General features: G+C 45.5%; 1 protein-coding gene across 1 annotated transcript in view; it reads right to left on the bottom strand.

Annotated features, from left to right (window-relative positions):
• The window catches only part of LOC310853889 (von Willebrand factor D and EGF domain-containing protein), a 74580-nt gene that overhangs the window by 22603 nt on the left and 33687 nt on the right, over positions 1-18290 (bottom strand). Inside the window, exons 12-24 of the mRNA XM_083758361.1 lie at positions 17379-17650; positions 16338-16711; positions 15738-16055; positions 15020-15218; positions 14107-14243; positions 13712-13873; positions 12428-12532; positions 10715-10829; positions 8368-8657; positions 7852-8071; positions 6737-6874; positions 2047-2418; positions 1341-1502 (exon numbers count right to left, since the gene is read on the bottom strand). Of these exons, the coding sequence (XP_083614487.1) occupies positions 1341-1502; positions 2047-2418; positions 6737-6874; positions 7852-8071; positions 8368-8657; positions 10715-10829; positions 12428-12532; positions 13712-13873; positions 14107-14243; positions 15020-15218; positions 15738-16055; positions 16338-16711; positions 17379-17650 (2864 nt within the window). The remainder of the gene's footprint in view (positions 1-1340; positions 1503-2046; positions 2419-6736; positions 6875-7851; positions 8072-8367; positions 8658-10714; positions 10830-12427; positions 12533-13711; positions 13874-14106; positions 14244-15019; positions 15219-15737; positions 16056-16337; positions 16712-17378; positions 17651-18290) is intronic.

Below are 18290 nucleotides of genomic sequence, written 5' to 3'. Positions count from 1 at the left end.
TTGCACGCGCACACGCACAGCCACACACACACACACACACACAGTCACAAACACCGTTCTTCCACACCAGCGGTTCTCAAGCTTCTTTCTATGCCAAGGAGGACACCCAAATCAAAAGGTGTATGTACATGTCGTATATGGCCATGGACCCCCCTCCACCATCTGAATGCGTTTTGTTCCAGGGTCCCCCCCATACAAGACGTGGTGAATCGTGGTGATCCTACAGGATCTAATACAGAGACCTGGGGGACCCCGGGCGGGCAACAAAGTACAAGGTTTAAGTGGTTAACTATATTTGAGATCATTTAATTGACGGACCACGGCGTAGCGGAGCATTAAGACCATTCTGAATCAATAAAAACCTTGAAACACGTCATTGGCAGCAAGCGCCATTGGGAAAAAAACGCAGTCTAGATTTGATGACTCTATATTGGGGCATTGGGGCGGCCATGACACTTACCCTTTGTTTACATCTAGCATCCAACAATGTTGTATGCTAGATGCGAAGGTGTGAGTGAGGCCATAGCCTCCCCCACTTATTGTGGCATGGTTGAAGAAATAACAAAATAAGGTAAATAGCGCAGTACATGTTATTATAGTTACTGTTTAAGTGTTTAAACCAATGCTGGAAATGTGAGTCAATGACAAACAAGCAGATGTTAGTATTTGTTGCATGCAGTCACAGTCTCTACAGATTTCAACGTGATTTACACAGTTTGTCAGGCCACCCACTGTGATTTACTCACAGCAATCAAATCACCATCACACCCAACAAAAACAAGACAAGACCAATCAGTCAAAACAAAGGCCTCAACATGAAACAAATTAATCTCTTAAAATGTCTAGACAGTTCTGAAAACGCCCAACTGTGAGTTGCACAAATTCAATGCAATTGTGACAGGCGGTATTTTCAAACACTTTCAGTGAGATTTCAATATTAAATGGGTCTTTTCTGAAATTAATTAAATAGAGTTGCCAATTCCCGGAGAGACTCAAAGTAAAGCCGCTGAAAAGCACCCACTTAGGTGGACTTGGGCATGTAGTACAGATGCCCTTTGGTTTCCCTTTAGTTGGGAGGTACTCTGGGCAGTGGGCACGTCCCTACTGGCATCAGGTCTCAGGGCAGACCGAGGACGAGATGGGGTGTGGGGGGATTATATCTCCACGTTGGCCTTGCAACGCCTCAGGACCCCACAGGACGAAGTAGTTAATGTTGCTGGGAAAGGCAAGTCTGGAACTCTCTGCTGGAAACTCTGTGACCCGACCCCGGACAAGCGTTTAGCAAACGGATAATACAACAATGATAAGGCCTCAATTCCATTCCAAATTGAAAAGCTCACCCGTTTTGGCGCTCTTGGTACAGGTGCGTCCGTTGCCGTGTAGGCCTGGCGGGCAGCGACCGCAGACGTATCCGACGTGCGGGGGTCTGCGGTTGATGCACTGCACCCCGGGGAAACACGGGCGGCTGGCGCACGTCGATGACACGGCCGCCGCCACGGAACCTGATGACATCACAACAACACCACATAATGATGTCATAGCACGGTTATGTTGAGCTCAGGGCTGAGTTTTACCATGGTTCTCAATGTCGTTTCCGGGGACCACCAGCAGTCCAAATGGAGGTGTTTAAGTGTACACATGGAACCAAATGGATTTTACACTATAGATTGGAGTCCCAGAGTAAAAACTAAAGAAATTGGATATAAATAGTATTACCTAATGAAACTATACTGGAACCACAAGACTGTAAAATTCCCATTACACAAGCTGCATTACAACTTAAGTATTGTGATTTCTTGCCCACCGGCTGCCCATTCTGGGTAGGGTGGGAGGAGCATAATTCTAGGTAGGCTGGGGCCCCTAACATGTAATTGGCCCAAGGGGTTCCTTGAGTGAAATCAGATGGGATGTTAATCATTTGTAACTCTGAGAGAGAGTGTGCAAATGTAACCAACGGACCCATGATGTGGTCCATTTGGTAACATTTGCACTCTCTCAGATTAGACTGAGCACCGACGGTGTTCCTGTGCATTCTGTAAAACTCACCAGCATGTATTTTCCCATTCCCTGTTGGCTGGACGACAGCAGAGGCCTTCTCACCCACCGCAAAGTGACCGGGTTTGACCTGCTCCGGGATAATATCTGGAACCTTCCCCAAACCGTCTGAGGTCTTGGACCGGGATGGGTCAAGTGTCATTCCTATAATCTTCTTTGGATTGTTAACCGTAGTTTGGGACGAGGCCGGGGTAACTCTTGGAGTGTTGTTGGGACGGGTGCGGGCCAGACTACTACCTGGAGACCTCCGGGGAGGCTCTGGCTTTGGTTTGGACGGGCGCTGGATCAAACCTGGGACCCTGGAAGCGGTGGAACGAGGAGCAGATGTAGCACTGGGCCTGGCGGTGGTCAGACTGGGGTCCTCTGAGAGAAAGAGAGATTTATCGTCATGTTTGTTCTTGAGTGGTTATAATTTCCAGTTAAGCCTATCCCACAATTCACAGCTACACACATATTGATTTGAATAAATCTATACCCCACAACACAGGTATTAAATAATTCAGCCAATGTTTCGACAAGATAAGTCTTCCTCAGGTTATGCAATACTGTATTATAACACATTTAGCTCAAGTACCCTCAGGGGTCCCCAGACCCCGGACCACACTTTGGGAACACTAATCTGAGAAACAGAGAGAAAGAGAGAGACTAGAAGGGGTGGCAGAGAAAGTGAGAGAGAGAGAGAGAGAGAGAGAGAGAGAGAGAGAGAGAGAGAGAGAGTTTGTATGTAGATGTCATTGAGGCATGGTTATGAGCCAGGCAGGGAGCTAAGCTAACAGCTAGCACTGTAGGACCCGCTGTCATGGACCATGATACTGTGTGTGTTTGTGTGTGCATGTGCGTGCAATCCTATGCCAGAAGCCTGGGGAAGTCGTGTGTGTGTGTGTGTGACGTGTGTGTGACGTACGTGTGTGTGTGTACGTGCATGTAGGATACTTTATCAAATAGTCCCCTGAATGTGTCATTTGGCATGGTCGAGGTCAATATTAGTCTGGCGCAGAGATTCACTGAGCATCACTTACCCACGAAGGAGATATATTTATGAAAAGCCCTAACAAAACACGGATCAAGGAGATTCCTTTCAATGTTACATTGATACACAGTTATGCCAGGTGCACTTTTTAGCCTGTGACCCAAAAAAGAACCACTGTTTGAGAAACGGTGTTCACCGTTTCTCAAACAAAGGCTTGTGACCCATTTTGGGTTGCAGCAGTTTTTTGTTTTTATGGGTCGTCGTGACGCGAGTAAATATCCCATGGTTAAGGTGGGTGCAGTACTTGATTAGAACTTTTACTTAAGTGTTACTAGTTTCTGTCACCTTTACTTGAATGAGTATTACCATTGTCTTTGATCATTTTCTACTGTACTTGCTTTTATTTTACCCTTATTTGTTTGCTCTGTTGGGCAGAAACCACCTTAATTTAACTTTTTTCAGTTTTTTTTTAAATGAATGCCCTACTTGATCATACCATCAGCATCACAAAAATGTAGCAGTTCCACAAATTGAAATTGCGTTGCGAAGTCACACATTTTGAGCTTGTAGAGAGCTAGTAGTAGCTACTTTTGCTGTTTTAGAATTTGAATCCTGAAAAGTAACAGTTTTGGACATAATTATGAGGTTTCCTGACACAGACGATTTACTTTTAAGTTACAAATTATCAGCAAATGAATGAAGACACTCTTATATCAATGAGACTTCATCGATTAGGGGCGTAAAATTACTACATGAATGTGCAGAATATAGAGCATAGCAGTGGCCGTGGTTTTCCGGACCCACTGAAAAATCGGCCATTCATTTTTCCCATACGCAAAACCCAGGGTATTTATTAAATGTAGTATAATTGAATTTATATTATTTTTTCACAGAACCAAAGGTTTTATGCTCATGATTCAACAGAATTGATTCTAGTCTTAGAATAATTGATATTTATTTATATTTTTGTAAATCTCTATGGTAAAATTTGAATTGGAGAGTTTTCAGTGGGTCCAGAAAACCATGCCCACTGCTAAGCTCTAGAAGCTGCGACAAAGCCATTAAAGTGATGAACACATTGATGGCATCAAGAATACCTTTGGTACTTTTTTTTCTGTTTTGCACGTGCCTATCATAGCATTCTGTTTTGAAGCAAAGATTAGTACAGAGTACTTGCACACTGTGGTAGATCCCAGTATTTGGTTGGCGCTGGTAAAGCGTGCGTCCGGTTTTAAGCCTGCATTAAAACACAAAGCAGACCCTGGCAGACGCTGTGCTGAGTGTGCTCTGCTGCTGCCAGTGGCCCCGGGCAACAGCTGTGGATGTTTCACACATGCACCGAAACCCATCCGCCTGACAACACCACAGAGGAGAAGACTGATGAGGGGAGATGGATAGAGATACATTGAGAGAGATGGATGTTCAGAAGGAGGGAGATTGAGGGCGATGAAGCAATGGACAGTGGACAGAGGGTGCTAGAGATGAAAAGGAGAGGTTGTAAGAAAAGAGACAGACAGAGAGAGAGAGGTTGGGAGAGAGAGTAAGAATAGGAAAAACAGAAGGTAGAGGTGACAGATCAGAGCCAAGGAACATTAAAGGGCAACTTTGCAGACATATCCCAGAGGCAGGGAAAGGGACGGAACGATAGCAACTCCTGCATACCACTCACTCCATGCACTGCTCCATAGTCATTCACATGGGCTTTGTCTTTAAACTATTCAAAGGAACAGTGCCCATGTGCCACCTGTCTAACTCACTAGATTGAGAGAAACACCAGAAACACCTCGTTCCCCCTGAATCCGACACAAACAATGCATTCTACTATACACGGCCACCAAGATGTGGAATGGCCCCGTCTAAAGACATTTTAAAAAGTCTTGATTCCCTCGGTGGCTTCACCAAACGCTCCCCAGCCGGCCTTTTCTTTGCATCTCTGTACATACTGTAGATCTATTGGTGTTGGTTATGATAATATTATGTTAAGTATTGTGTATTTCTATGCCTTTGTAATTGAGTACAATGGATCACAATGGAAACTAAACTAACTAACTAACAAAAATAGAATAGATAAAATAAACAATAATAATAATACAATAATAAACTATTTATTTTTACATTTTCAAAAATAGATCTACAAGTTCACAAGGCTTGTAGCATTCTACAAGTTCAAAACACTTTTTGTATAAAAACTAAAGTACAATATAGGGGTTAAGTGGATTAACTCAAGGACCCCTGGGAGTCCCTGGACCACACTTTGCATTGGAAAGCGCCAATCCGGAATGGTGTGGTTATGTGATATCTTACAATTAATCCAGGCCAGGGCTTTCTGCTGACTCAACCAGTTAAGTATAAAGATCTCCATTTGGATATATGACAAAAGCGAAGTTTAGTTTTGTGGGAGTTATTTATTTATTATGTGTGCCTTGCAGTTTGGTTGGAGCAGACAGCTCAGGAGAAAAGCCTGCAGTTTTTCATTATAGTCTCAGGTTCTGCCTGTAATAAAATCCAGATCGTGTGGAAAAGGAATCCATGTCTGTTATCAGTGTTCTGTAGAGAGGACGGCAAAATCCAGTCTACCTCAGCCAAGTCATTTACTCTTGTAAACGACTTGAGTTCCATCTTTACAACTTTACAAGTGCAGAGAATATGCCAATAAAGTGGATCATTACATCTGATCCCCGCAAAGTAAAAAACACGTGTTACAGAAATGTTCTGGAAACAACTGAAATTATCTAAATTACTTACAGTAAGTTCTATTTTATATTTTGCCAATGACATCTGGGCCATCAGAAAGTTCAAAAGGTTCACCCCCGGCCCGCCCAGTATATCTGGACCCCCCCACCAATCATAAGAATCTGAGCACCCATCATATGGGTGAGGCTGGAACTGCATTCCCCCCACAAGAGAATAAAGGTTTACCATAGCTGATCGAGTTCTTAACGATCACATCTATTGATTTTGACACATTAGCTTTTGACTGTCAGTAAGTAGCCTTATGTTTTTTAACCCACCCAAAAAAAAAAAACTACCACTATAGCAAAAAAACATCGCATGGATGCACCTGGGACGTATCCTCAGTGATGTATCCTGAGGTCAACTGGGTTTTGGGTCTCGCAACATCATACCCCTCACTCAGGCGACCCATCCGGGAGTGATCAAGTCCCGACTACCCTTAGCTACCCTCAATCAGTCCCACTAGGGAAAAACCAGGGGCACACAATCCGTTGGAACTACTCCAGAACTACTCTGCCAGGGCTGGGAGGTACACTTCTGGCAAACCACAAACACCTTATTGCACAAGGCCACAGCGGGATGGCTGGTCAATGCATTTTAATGAGGATGCGCGCAGGCACACTCATTTTTCCAGTGAGAACGACTGCATTCATTTACACGGAGAAGAAGAAAATCAGTGTCTGTGCGCTTTTGCTTGCGCTCCTGGTGGGTTTAAATGGACCAACCAATGGTTCCTGAGTCTATCTCCTGTCCCATGGACATGACACTAGTATGTTGCAGGGACTTGCATGGATCCTTAATACTGTGTGCCAAGCAGTCAGGAATTGGGTAATCATTTTGTACTCAAACTGGGATTGAACCCTCTACCCCTGACCTCCCAATCGCAGGGTGTATGTACACTCCAACCACAAACCCACTGAGCTGGTTGTAGGCGGATACACACTTGTAAATGAGTTAGACACCTTGAGCTTACTGTACCTGTACAAGTGACTCCATCTCCCAGCATGCCTTGGGGGCAGGGGGCACAGCTGTAGGAACCAAAGCTGTTGATGCAAGGAGCCCCAGGGTAGCATGGCTTCCTCTCACACTCATTAATGTCCTCCCTGCACGTCACACCTTCACACACAACAAGAGAAGCGTGTTTGTGTGTGTCATTGTGTGCGTGTGTGCGTGTGTGTGTGTGCGTGCGTGCGTTAGTGCGTGCGTGTGTGCGCATGTGTGCAAAATAACAAAAACTGCATGCATGCAAATGGTTGCAAAGGAGTGCTTTGTCCATTTTCATATAGTTGGTCACTATAATGTTCATTGTAAGTAACAGTGACAATCATTGGTAGGCAGATGGCAAAGACATAATTTCTAATAATAATAAAAATCACACCGTGTGAAGTGAGGGGCACTCTTATCATCGTACATCATCATACATCGTCTCATTCCGGCCAATCAGAATTTGCGCCCTCACCTACGTCTTCAGTGTTTGTCTTCACACAAACACTTAAAATTGCCCATTCATTGTCAATGGCATTTCATGTTTGTGTCAGGACAAAGTTTTTGTTTACAGACTAGCTAAAAGCTGGACATAGGAGGGGCCATCGCCCTCAAAAATTGTAGCTGCAGGCAGTGATACGCCAAGCCAAAACCGGGCTCGAGTCTACGGTTGGAGACTGGAGATGACGTCACTATTTTTGTTACGCTGATTGGCTGAAGGAGTTGTCTGTCAACGCTGTACTCCCGCAGCCAACCATGCATTAGCAGGTCTCTAGACTCTGTCACACAAATGAATGGAAATGAGATTTCAAAGGGGAGTGGTTAATATAAAGGGCATGTTTTTATGAATACTTTCTTTAACTTCTTCTTTCTTTCTTTCTGAATCTCAACCCTGACAAATACCCACGAAAAAAATACAACTCTGAAACTATTAAAAAACTAAACTAAAGAAAAAAGAAAAGAAAAACAGAATGAAGAAATCAAAGCTATAATTACGTCGGGGTGTGTTTGTGTGGGGGGAGGCTGCATGCATACAGTATGTGCGCACGTGCATGTGTGCGCGAATGAGCGTGCTCACATGCGTGCCCGCGTGTGTGTGCGTGACTCACCCGTCAGCCCTGTAGGACATTCACAGCTGAAGCCGCGGGCCTCGTTGACGCACACGCCGACCGTGCACGGGGACGACGCACACCTGTCCACTTCTCGCTCGCAGAGGTCACCCTGTGACCCCTCGGGACACACGCATAGGAACCTCCCACTGCCTGCTGGGAAATTCACATCCGTCACGCACGTGCCCCCTTTCTGACAGCCACAGGGTACCACCTCCACCTGTAGAGGGAGGACAAACGCAATGCTCAACTCCTCTTCACCACCCCCACCTCTCCTCTCCCCTCTCTGCTTTGCTTGTTGTTACATGATGTGTTGCTGTTAGGCAGAAACCTTGTATCTCTCATATTTCATATTCGCGCAAAAGTGGTAAAAATAACAGATCTACAAGCTCACAAAGCTGGTAGATCTATTTTTTTAATATTTTGTCAAAGCTTTTAAGACTGGCTCTCTGTTAACCAGGCTAGTTAAGACTGTCCGTTTTATAAAAATGTAAACCTCCCCTCCCCTCCCCTCACCTCCACATGGGTGGTGCTCTGGGCGTTGCATTCGTCCGACAGCATGAAGCGGAAGGAGCGCCGAGGCCTCCGCTCCTGGCGAGGAACCTTCCAGATGAGGAGGCCTGCTGGGGAGAGCTGCACCTCCTCCTCCTCCTGCTCCTGCTTCTCCTGCTCCCGGCCCTCCTCCTCTAGCTGGAAGAGGAGTGCAGAGCCCTCGGGGTCGGAGGCAGAGAACTGGAAGACAAAGTTCTCCCCGGGGAATGTCCGCAGCCGGCCCGCGGGACGGTGGAAGGTCGGGGGTTCATTCACTGTGGGGAGAGGGAGAGAGGAGCTATTTTCACATTCATTAAACCAAGTGTAAAATTAGTTACGACGCCGTCAAGGCCCGCCAAAATGTTTTTGGTTGACAAAATCAGCTGTAGAGTAGATTTAGTTGACTAAAATCTTATGATAAGTAGACTAAAACTAAAACTTTTCCAGATGACTAAAATATGACTAAAACTAAAATTGTATTCAAAAGACTATGACAAAAGTCAAAATTAGCACTGGAGAGGAGAGGAGAGGGGAGATACAATAACAGGAAAGGAGAGGGGAGAATTCAGTGTGTGTCGTTTGTTTTAACCTCCTTTGTTGTTGTTGTTGTTGAATGGAGTCCCCCAGGCCCAGGGCTCCATCCTAAGTCTTCTAGTATTTCCCTCTGAACCAAAGCTCACAACGCGTTGCAACGCAATGCTTCGTGAGCTTGTAGGAAGGCTACAGGCTTTAGGTCCGACACTATTATTAGTCCGACAGTCATTAGACCGACAACCCATACCTCAAACCCTAACCTAACCATAACCGCAAGCGCTCGGAATTACCATCGGATCCCTGTAGGACTTGTGAGTTTATGATTATGTATGTTTAAGATGAAAGGGACTATTTGGGATATATACATTAGGGTTAACATAACATTTTGAAAAAATAAATGTTATAGTTGGAGAAATAAACCATTTTAAATGGTCTTATTCCATATAGGTCTGTTTTACACCAAATAAAGGCCCCATGAAAGTGAATAAAGATATATTTTCTGTGTAATGTTAAACGCATTAGCTGCCCTTGACATGTTTTACGTGGTCACTGGAGGGTGCTGTTAACCTATGGGTCATCCATGGTTTCGGTGATTCTCCATGGTTATCGCTATCGCCCGCTTTTAGAAGCCATAGAAAACACCACTACAATGCAATCCAATCATGCATGCAATGGCCACAGAGCAGGCTCTCAATCACAGCCTGTATCTTTCAAACTCATTGTTGCGTATTGACCATCATTATTGTCCGATTCTAGGACATCCTCGAGCGTTATTAGAGAGCACCTGTGTGTCGAATGGAGCGACGCAGAATATTCTATGATTTTCAAAGGTAGGTGAAAAGCTGAGTCCGTCATGAGGACCTTGTATAGAGCCCTTGTGATTCCGGACGGTAAACTAAGTATAGGGATTAAGAGGTTACCCCCTGATGTTCCACCCACCCCCTCAACGGGACCTCAAAGACACGTGCCTATAATCCCTAACACGGGCGCACTTAAAGCCCGGAACAGACCACCCAGAAGAAACTATCCCATGTTATTTTCTTGTATCAAAGCTACAAAGTAATTGCTGCCTGGAGAATGTTTATTTTTATTTTTATATATTCCTGAAGATGCTCTTCCTGTATTTAGGCATTTCCTCATGGGCCAGATCAAACTCGTGGCCGGAGGTCGGACGTCCTCTCAAACCCCTCCATCCCCCTCAACCCACCCACCCATGATCTGAAAGGTCCCACAGCTCTCCTGTGCAGCAGCCATTAAGCAGGATGGATATCCGTGTTCTTGTTGTCCCGCTCCTCTCTCCGCAGGAGCACATCAAAAAGCAACAGTCAAAGAGAGGCCATCTATCTGCCGGGGGATGGGATGGGATGGGATGGGATGGGATGGGATGGGATGTGATGGGATGTGATGGGCTCAACACAACAAGCCCTGGCCTGTTGGCCTGTCTTCACACACGTCCAAGCCCAGTCTGTTGTCTCTATATGAATGGAACACGTCTGTTGTCTCTATATGAATGGAACACGTCTGTTGTCTCTATATGAATGGAACACGTCTGTTGTCTCTATATGAATGGAACACGTCTGTTGTCTCTATATGAATGGAACACGTCTGTTGTCTCTATATGAATGGAACACGTCTGTTGTCTCTGGTCTGTTGACCGGGTACTACCGGGGGTCCTTGAGGGGGTTCCAGGGGATCCCAAATTCCTTGGCAAAATTAGGTCTAGTTTAATCACATAAAAACAAAAAAAAAGCTCAGTGCTAATTTAACTGATAAAGCGAGTGTACAAATGGAACCATACCTTGGTTGAGCGACCAGGAAAACTTGGAGGCATCGGGGTCACAGATGAGACAGGGGCTGGTGAGGCTGGAGTCTCCCTCTGCAAAACACATCCCGTCTATGGTACATGTCCTCTCCTGGGGGGGGGGGGGGGGGGGGGGGGGAGGGGAGAGAGAGAGAGAGAGAGAGAGAGAGAGAGAGAGAGAGAGAGAGAGAGAGAGAGAGAGCGCGACAAACGGAAAGACAGGAAAATATTAGCTGGAGGAGTCGTGAAGACATACATTTTTTTTTAAATCATTAACTTAGAACTAGAAAGTTAAAGCACTACAGTTCCCAGAAAACGTCTATAAAATGAATTTGGGCCGTTAACATTTTGAACTTTTCAGCAACAGGTTTGCTCTCTCTCTCTCTCTGGACTATAACAGACAGGATATGAGCTATAAATAATCTAACATACCATCTCTACCTCAGGTAATTCAATTTGATTCAACATTGGCGAGCATGGATTATCCCCTGGCATTTGCGTGTGTGTGTGATTGTGTGTGTGAGGTGCGTCCGTCCGTGTGTAGTGTGTGTGTGTGCACTAGGAGGGGAGCATGCATGGGGGTTTAAAATGTGACATTGATTGCTCCATGTTGGACCAGCGAGGGAGAAAACTGCTTATCTGCTTGCTCGCTTGCTTGATTCATCCAACATCTAAGTGCTATCGCAGACATGCAACTCGTCCCACACCGTACATGCAACAATGCTTCACTGCACATTGACATCTAAACAACTGCTAAACAACTGGAGGTCTCCATTTTAGCACCGCTCATCACATTTTCGTCGCAGTCGGGTAGAAACCTCTCGTCTCCATCTTATATTACATTTGAAACGGCCGGCGACTTGGAAGTCGCATTTTAACAAAATGCGCTACTTTGTCACACACACACACAGACGTGTTCAGAAATAGCTAAAATAGCCGATCTACAAGCTCAAAACGTGCCAGCTTCATCCTTCTCTCTCTGAAATCACCCGTTCACATTTCTGATGCGGTCCGGCCATGTGACAATTAGAGCTGTCCCCGACTAAGGATTTGTATAGTCGAAATTAATATGAATACATTTGCTGTTAGTCGACTGATAGTCGACTGAGCACCCCCACGAATGGGGGTCGATGTTGGGTGAACATCGACACAGCAGCAGGTGAGATTGAGATTCTGGAGTCTATCAGGCCAGCGCACTGTGCGATTCAAGTCACAGGCAGTGGCACATTGCCACACAGGCAGACACACTGTCTCCACATGCACATTGGAGATTGATTAGAAACAGCCAGAAAGCATGTTCAAATGTGTTTATGTCCCCCACAGACCTAGTGGAATTTCTTTTCTTTTTCCGGTGAACATCGACTGAGAGGTGGTCAGTCGACTGAGACCCGTTCCGATCGATTAGTCGACTACTCGAGTAGAATTATTAATGTCCATGACAAAGAAAATATATGATGTGGAGACAATAAAGACTATTATTATCATTATTATTGAAGGTGGTAACAGTCCATTTGCTCGACGGAGGGACACAGTATAACTCTATGGGGGGGGCGCTTACGTCATGGCTAAAATACTGAATTGACAATGGGTGAAAATCGTGAAAGAAAAAGTATGGACCCCAGGGGGACCCCGATCAACAAAGTATATAGGGTCAAAGTGGTTAACTGTCGTTATCTGTGGTCTTTATTAATGCGTGCCGAGTTACTGTACCTTTAACTTACAGAGTCCTGAGGGGGAGGAGTCACAGATCTGGCACACGCCATCGTAGATGGTCAGCACCTTGGTCTGACTGTACTGGGAGCCGTCGTTCGTTACCTAGTGGACAATTTAGGCATTTAGCAGACGCTAACTTAATCCAGAGTGACAGTACAGTAAGCAAGAACAAAATGTGGTGGTAAGTTGTAACACATCAAATACATAAGAATAGCCATCAAGAAACTATGAAACTATGAAACTATGCGTATAGACTATAGAGTGTGTTATGTCTACAAAAATGCTATCTAAACTACATAAGTTGAGTAAGGTTGTTGGGGCTAGGGCAAGTGCTACGGGCTAAGATGGAGTCTGAAGAGGTGGGTGAGTCAATATTAAGCAACAAGGTTGGCAGTGGTATAATAAAGTCAGTAAGTACTGTACTACAATTTTGGGGCATTACTACTTTACTTGAGTATTTCCAGTACTTTTGGTGGTAACTTAATAGCGTGGGAGAGAGCAAGGAAGCGAGTTTCCCTCCCTCTTTTCTTTCTTTTTTCCCAAGTGGAACCCAGTGAATGATCATCATGTTCAGGTGAACCTGGTTAAAGGGCAGCAGATGAGAGCGATCACTGTGAGAGCGATCACTGTGGGAAATTAGTCTAATTTCATAATAATTACAAATCAGACAGAATGCAGTGGCAACATGTCTCCTTATTATACCTTGTGCGATAAAACAGAGCAAAGGAACAGACACACTACATTAAGATACGTTGAACTAACTAAACTCAAGCAGCAGCTTGCTGCTTTTCCAGGGGCAGTCTGGGCACTCTTGAGAAAAGGTTCTGAGAAAAGCAGGCTGGAAAGAAACTTCAGTAGTCACCAGGAAATAAAAGAAAAGCTTGTTTTTGTCCTTTTATCCATTAAGATTATGTGAACGGTCTTAATTTAATACATGATGCCGATTCTAGAAATGCCTTCTAAACTAAAACACTTTAAACATCTGAATAGCCAACGCAGAAATCTAAAATGTCACAGATGCTTTTCCAGTTTCAATGGGTTAAAAAAGCAGTGCAGTGGACCCATTTTTGTGTAACGGACCCATTTATTATTACATGGGTTTCCCTTTAAAGTTATTATCTCAAAAGATTTTCAAAAAAGAAAAAAATATATAGCCTATATATAAAAAATATATATCAATTTCTTTCATCATTTTGAAAATAATAATAATAGAAATAATCAAATTATAATAGAAATCTTCCAGTATAGTAAAAGTTCCTCAACATGGTGAAGTGTTTCTACCTGGATCTCCCAGCGTGCGTAGGGCTTGTCATCCATCATGAAGTCCTCTGTGTGGGCGGCCATGTTGCTCAGGGACGGAACGGCACAGTCCAGAACCTTGGAGCTGAGGAACGTGGCTCTGGTCCTCTGCTTCTCACCTGGAGACCACTCACCATTCATGTACTGTGGACCACCCACACACACACACACACACACACACACACACACACATGTAAAAACATGAGTCCAGTGTCAGATGTTATGTTCATTGTTAAGGTGGTCTTAAGGAATGTCCAGAAATATAGAAAAAATAATAATACTTGACAAAGCCTTTTTCACATAGGGCCAGGTAGGTTTGGATAGCGTTTTATCCTCGAGGGTCTAGACACGTGTGGCGACATTGTGAAGGGTCTTACCGTCAGTCTGGTAGCCAGACAGCTGAGGTCTGGGGACTGGATGAAGCCCAGGCCAAACACCCTGACGCTGCGACAGTCAAAATGTCTGATGTCACACAGCCCTCTGTTCTCCAGGTCTGTCACCTCCACAGGCTGACCTATCAGGACACAGAAGAACACTGTTCAGCCAATCAGAATATGCAGGAGAGAATATAGTCTGACCTATCAGGACACCAAGAATACGGTTAGACTATGGGCGCAAGCACATCTTCGCCTAGAGCAGGCGTCTCTTCCGGGTTTTTAAACAGCTGGTGGATGGAAATGACGCTCACGCACAGCTTCAACTTGTAGCGTCGGCAAAAAAACTGAAACGCTTTGCAGACGATATAAATTGAAGTCGCGCAGCCAATCTGAATCTACAGGAGAGATTATAGTCTGACCTATCAGGACACCAAGAATACGGTTAGCCGATCAGGATCTGCAGGACAGATTATAGTCTGAGCTATCAGGACACAAAGAATACTGTCAGGAGAATAGTCGTACTTATAAGTTAACATTTGTTTGGCAAATGTTTTGTATTACTGTTATTGGGGCGCGGGGAGCTGTTTGCTCAGGGACACTTTGACACAGAATGGGAAGGTCAGCCTACTGTATAGCGACGTTCCAATTCCCAGTACCTACTCATCTAAACTCTGCAGGGAATCTGTTAGAACCTTCCCTAACACATCCGGGACAACACTCCACAATTCCCAGACTCTTCCCCTCGGCTCCCAAACGGTGGAGCGAACACCCCATTGCAGTTAGAACTAGAGATTCACTCCCAATCTTCCACCGTGTTGTGAACTTAAGTTATTCCATTATAATCAACTTGTTTTAAGTTTGGGTCCTGAGCTGAAACATTTGGGAACAGGGCCGTATAGTACAGCGTACTCACTGATAGTCAGGCTGCAGTCGTAGAAGCTGTAGCTGGGGTAACACTGGCAGCCCCACTCGGTGCAGTGCCCGTTGCCGTTGCAGAGGTTGGGGCAGCGCAGGGCGGTCACCACCTCCCCCGGAGCATCGCCCAGCTCTGCTGCACGCACGGTCCGGTTCTCCAGCAACCTCCGCTCGCACTCATTCTCCAAGTATGGCACCTGGACGTAGACAATATATATATATATACATTTAACCTCTTCTCAGAGTGGTGTCCCTGGACCCCCAGGGTTCCAAGGGGGTCCCCAGCTAAATGATTATGGCAAAATACATGGCATTTGGGTCCTTGACATGAACATGTTTTGATCTAACATAGAGGTTCCCAAACTGGGGGTCGGGACCCTAAGTGGGGTCCCCAAATGATTTTGGGAGGTCCCCAGATGATTAGCTTAATGTGAAACATTGTTTTCTAACGTAAGAGTGGTATCTGCACATTTCTAAAGTAAAAATGTAATGACTTTTAAAACCTTTAATAAATACCACAATCAATATTGTGAAATATAGCCGATCTACAAGCTCAGAATTATCTGTGGAACAGAGTCAAACTAAATGTAATGCCTACAATTCCAAGTGCTTGTCAGTGTGGTGGGTCCTCAGTTTAAATTTGATTATTTGGGGGGGTCACGCACGGCCTGAAAGGTTTGGGAACCCTTGATCTAACAGACCATGCTCCTACTCACCAGGGCCTCCTCCCAGGCCAGGTCGTCCTTCAGCTGGAGGTCCAGCATGCAGAGGTCCACGGCCTCGCCCAGGCGGCGGCCCAGCAGCCGGCCGCACACCGCGCCCACCGTGGAGTTGGACAGGGCTGCCTGGCACACCTCCAGGGCCTTGGCCGAGGTCAGGCCGCTGGGGGCCGGCCAGCGGGGCACAACCGCCGGGCGAGACTCCTCGGCCATCAGCTGGTGGTCCTCCGGGAAGAAGTAGGAGAAGCTCTCCAGGTCGGCCTGGCTCAGACTCTGCTGGGCGGGGAAAATGGGACGGAACTCCAGCGGCTCCGTCTGCCAGAGGGGGTGTGTGTGAAGTAACAAAGTGTGTTTAATCGGATAATAAAATAGCTGATCTACAAGCTCACAATGCATCGCAACACCTTGCAAGCTTGTATTACTGCATTATTGTACTGTATTGTATTACTATTTTCAAAAGATGTTTTGAAAAGCTTTGAAAAACTAAAATGTGAAATGGGACATTCTGCATAACGACTACTTTTCCTTTTGGTGCCAACACTATTTTTAGTCAAGTAACATTTTGAATACAGTATTTAGTTACTTCCCACCACCGACCTCCAACGGAAGAGTCTGCCTCTTGGGCCGGTCTGCAGAGAGAGGGATAAGGTCTTCCCTGAGCGCTCCGTCGAGTTCGCCTCCGTCGACGTGTTCTCGCCCGGTCTCTCGGAACGAGTCCGAGTCGTCTGTGTCGATGATGCCGCCTTGTCCGAAATCCGGCAAAGGGCCGGTGTGCCTCTTTTGCAGGCGACGGTCGATGAAGTCGTATGTGTCGTACGTCGACGTTTGTCTGCTCGGCCAGTTGAGAGACAGGAGGTCGTCCTCTTTCAGCTTGGGCAGCACGAAGGAATGGACTCCGTCCTCTCTGTACGCCTGAGAGTGTCTCCTCTCCAAAGGATGGCTGCTGAATTTAGACAGGGCCAGGACGTCGTCTGCAAGGATACGTTTATATTTGAACAAATTGTAATGTTTGTACTTTACAACTTAAACCCTGTTCTCAAGCTTGTAGATCGGCTGCTTTTGTAAAAATAATATATAATAATTACATTTTGACAATTTGTTTCTATAACGACATGACCGCATTTCATAAGTGTAGTAGCTAAGAAGACTAAAACTAAGCACATTTTCTTTAGCATTTTAGATTTGGTTAGTTATTCTTAGTCATTTTTATTTTTATTTTCATTTCTGTTAACTAGATTGCTTTTTGTTTGTTTAGTTTTTCCCCCTCTCAATGGGCTCTATGCACACAGAATATATCTGGGCCGCTTCCCTACTTCCTTCACAGTTGTTACCAATGATACTAATTAAGGCTGCGTTCCATTTAGTGTACAGTGGTTCTCAAACTTTTTAATTTCACTCTCAGAGTAACACACATTTGTACAGAGTTACACACCCGTATGGGGGCATTTGGAACCCACTCAAGGACACTTTGAGACCCACAGGTGTAGCAGAGAGTTTCCAGTGAGCCAACATGCACAATAGCAGCACCCTGACTCTGTTTGACCAGAATGGAACAGGGCCCAAGGTTCTTTCCAAAATGGTATGTGTGCATAGGGCCCTTTCTATTTCTGATTATTTGTTTCCGTTAACTACAAAGACCTTGGCTGAGTGGCTCGTGTTTATCCGCGGAGCTCTTCATGTACTCCAGAGTGGTGTCCATGGAGGGGAACAACGACGTGTAGTCCACATCGTGGTGGTCCATGCAGGCCGAGTGGGCCGAGGAGCGGCTGTACAGGTGCCTCATGCCCCTGGAGGCCGAGGGCTGGACGGCACCGCCGTGGCCGTTTCGGCACTGGCAGAAAGGCCTCCGGCTCTCCTGCTGTGCGTCGCCGGGGGGGGATTTGTCAAATAGACTCTCGCCGGGAGCTATCCTAACACAAAGACAGAGGATGGGAGGTAAAACACCTGGGCATGATGGTGGTCTCTGCTTTTCAGTCAAAGGGCTATATGCACACAGAATAACTCTTCCTACTTGCAGCCAACTTTCCTACTTCCTTAGTTCCTTCACAGGGGTTATCAATGATACGAATTAAGGCTCTGTTCCATTTAGTGCGCAGTGGTACAGTGGAACCAAATGGACCCATACAGGTCCATTTGGTTCCATTTGTACACTCTCATAGTTACACACCCGTACATTGCCATTTGGAACACACTCAAGGACACTTTGGGACACACTGGTGTAGCAGAGTGTTTCCAGTGAGCCAACATGCACAATAGCAGAACCCTGACTCTGTTTGACCAGAATGGAACAGGGCCTTGGCTTCATTAGTAGCAGCGGTAACACCTGTGAAGGAAGTAGGGAAGGAGCCCCAAGTTCTTTCCAAAATGGCGTGTGCGCATAGAGGCCATTGAAGTATGCTAATGACGCAAGGAACAATTGTAATTTAGGCATTTAGTCAAACCCCAAAATCACAGACAAATGAGACAATATCCAGTCTAATATCATGATGTGGATATATTATTGTTACTAGGGATGTCCCGATCACGTTTATTTGCTCATGATTCCGATCA

Source organism: Protomyctophum parallelum, assembly GCF_964188405.1.
Source record: "Protomyctophum parallelum genome assembly, chromosome: 23".
NCBI lineage: Eukaryota > Metazoa > Chordata > Actinopteri > Myctophiformes > Myctophidae > Protomyctophum > Protomyctophum parallelum.
Note: the sequence above shows the minus strand (reverse complement) of the source record. Positions and strands in the feature narration are given on the sequence as shown.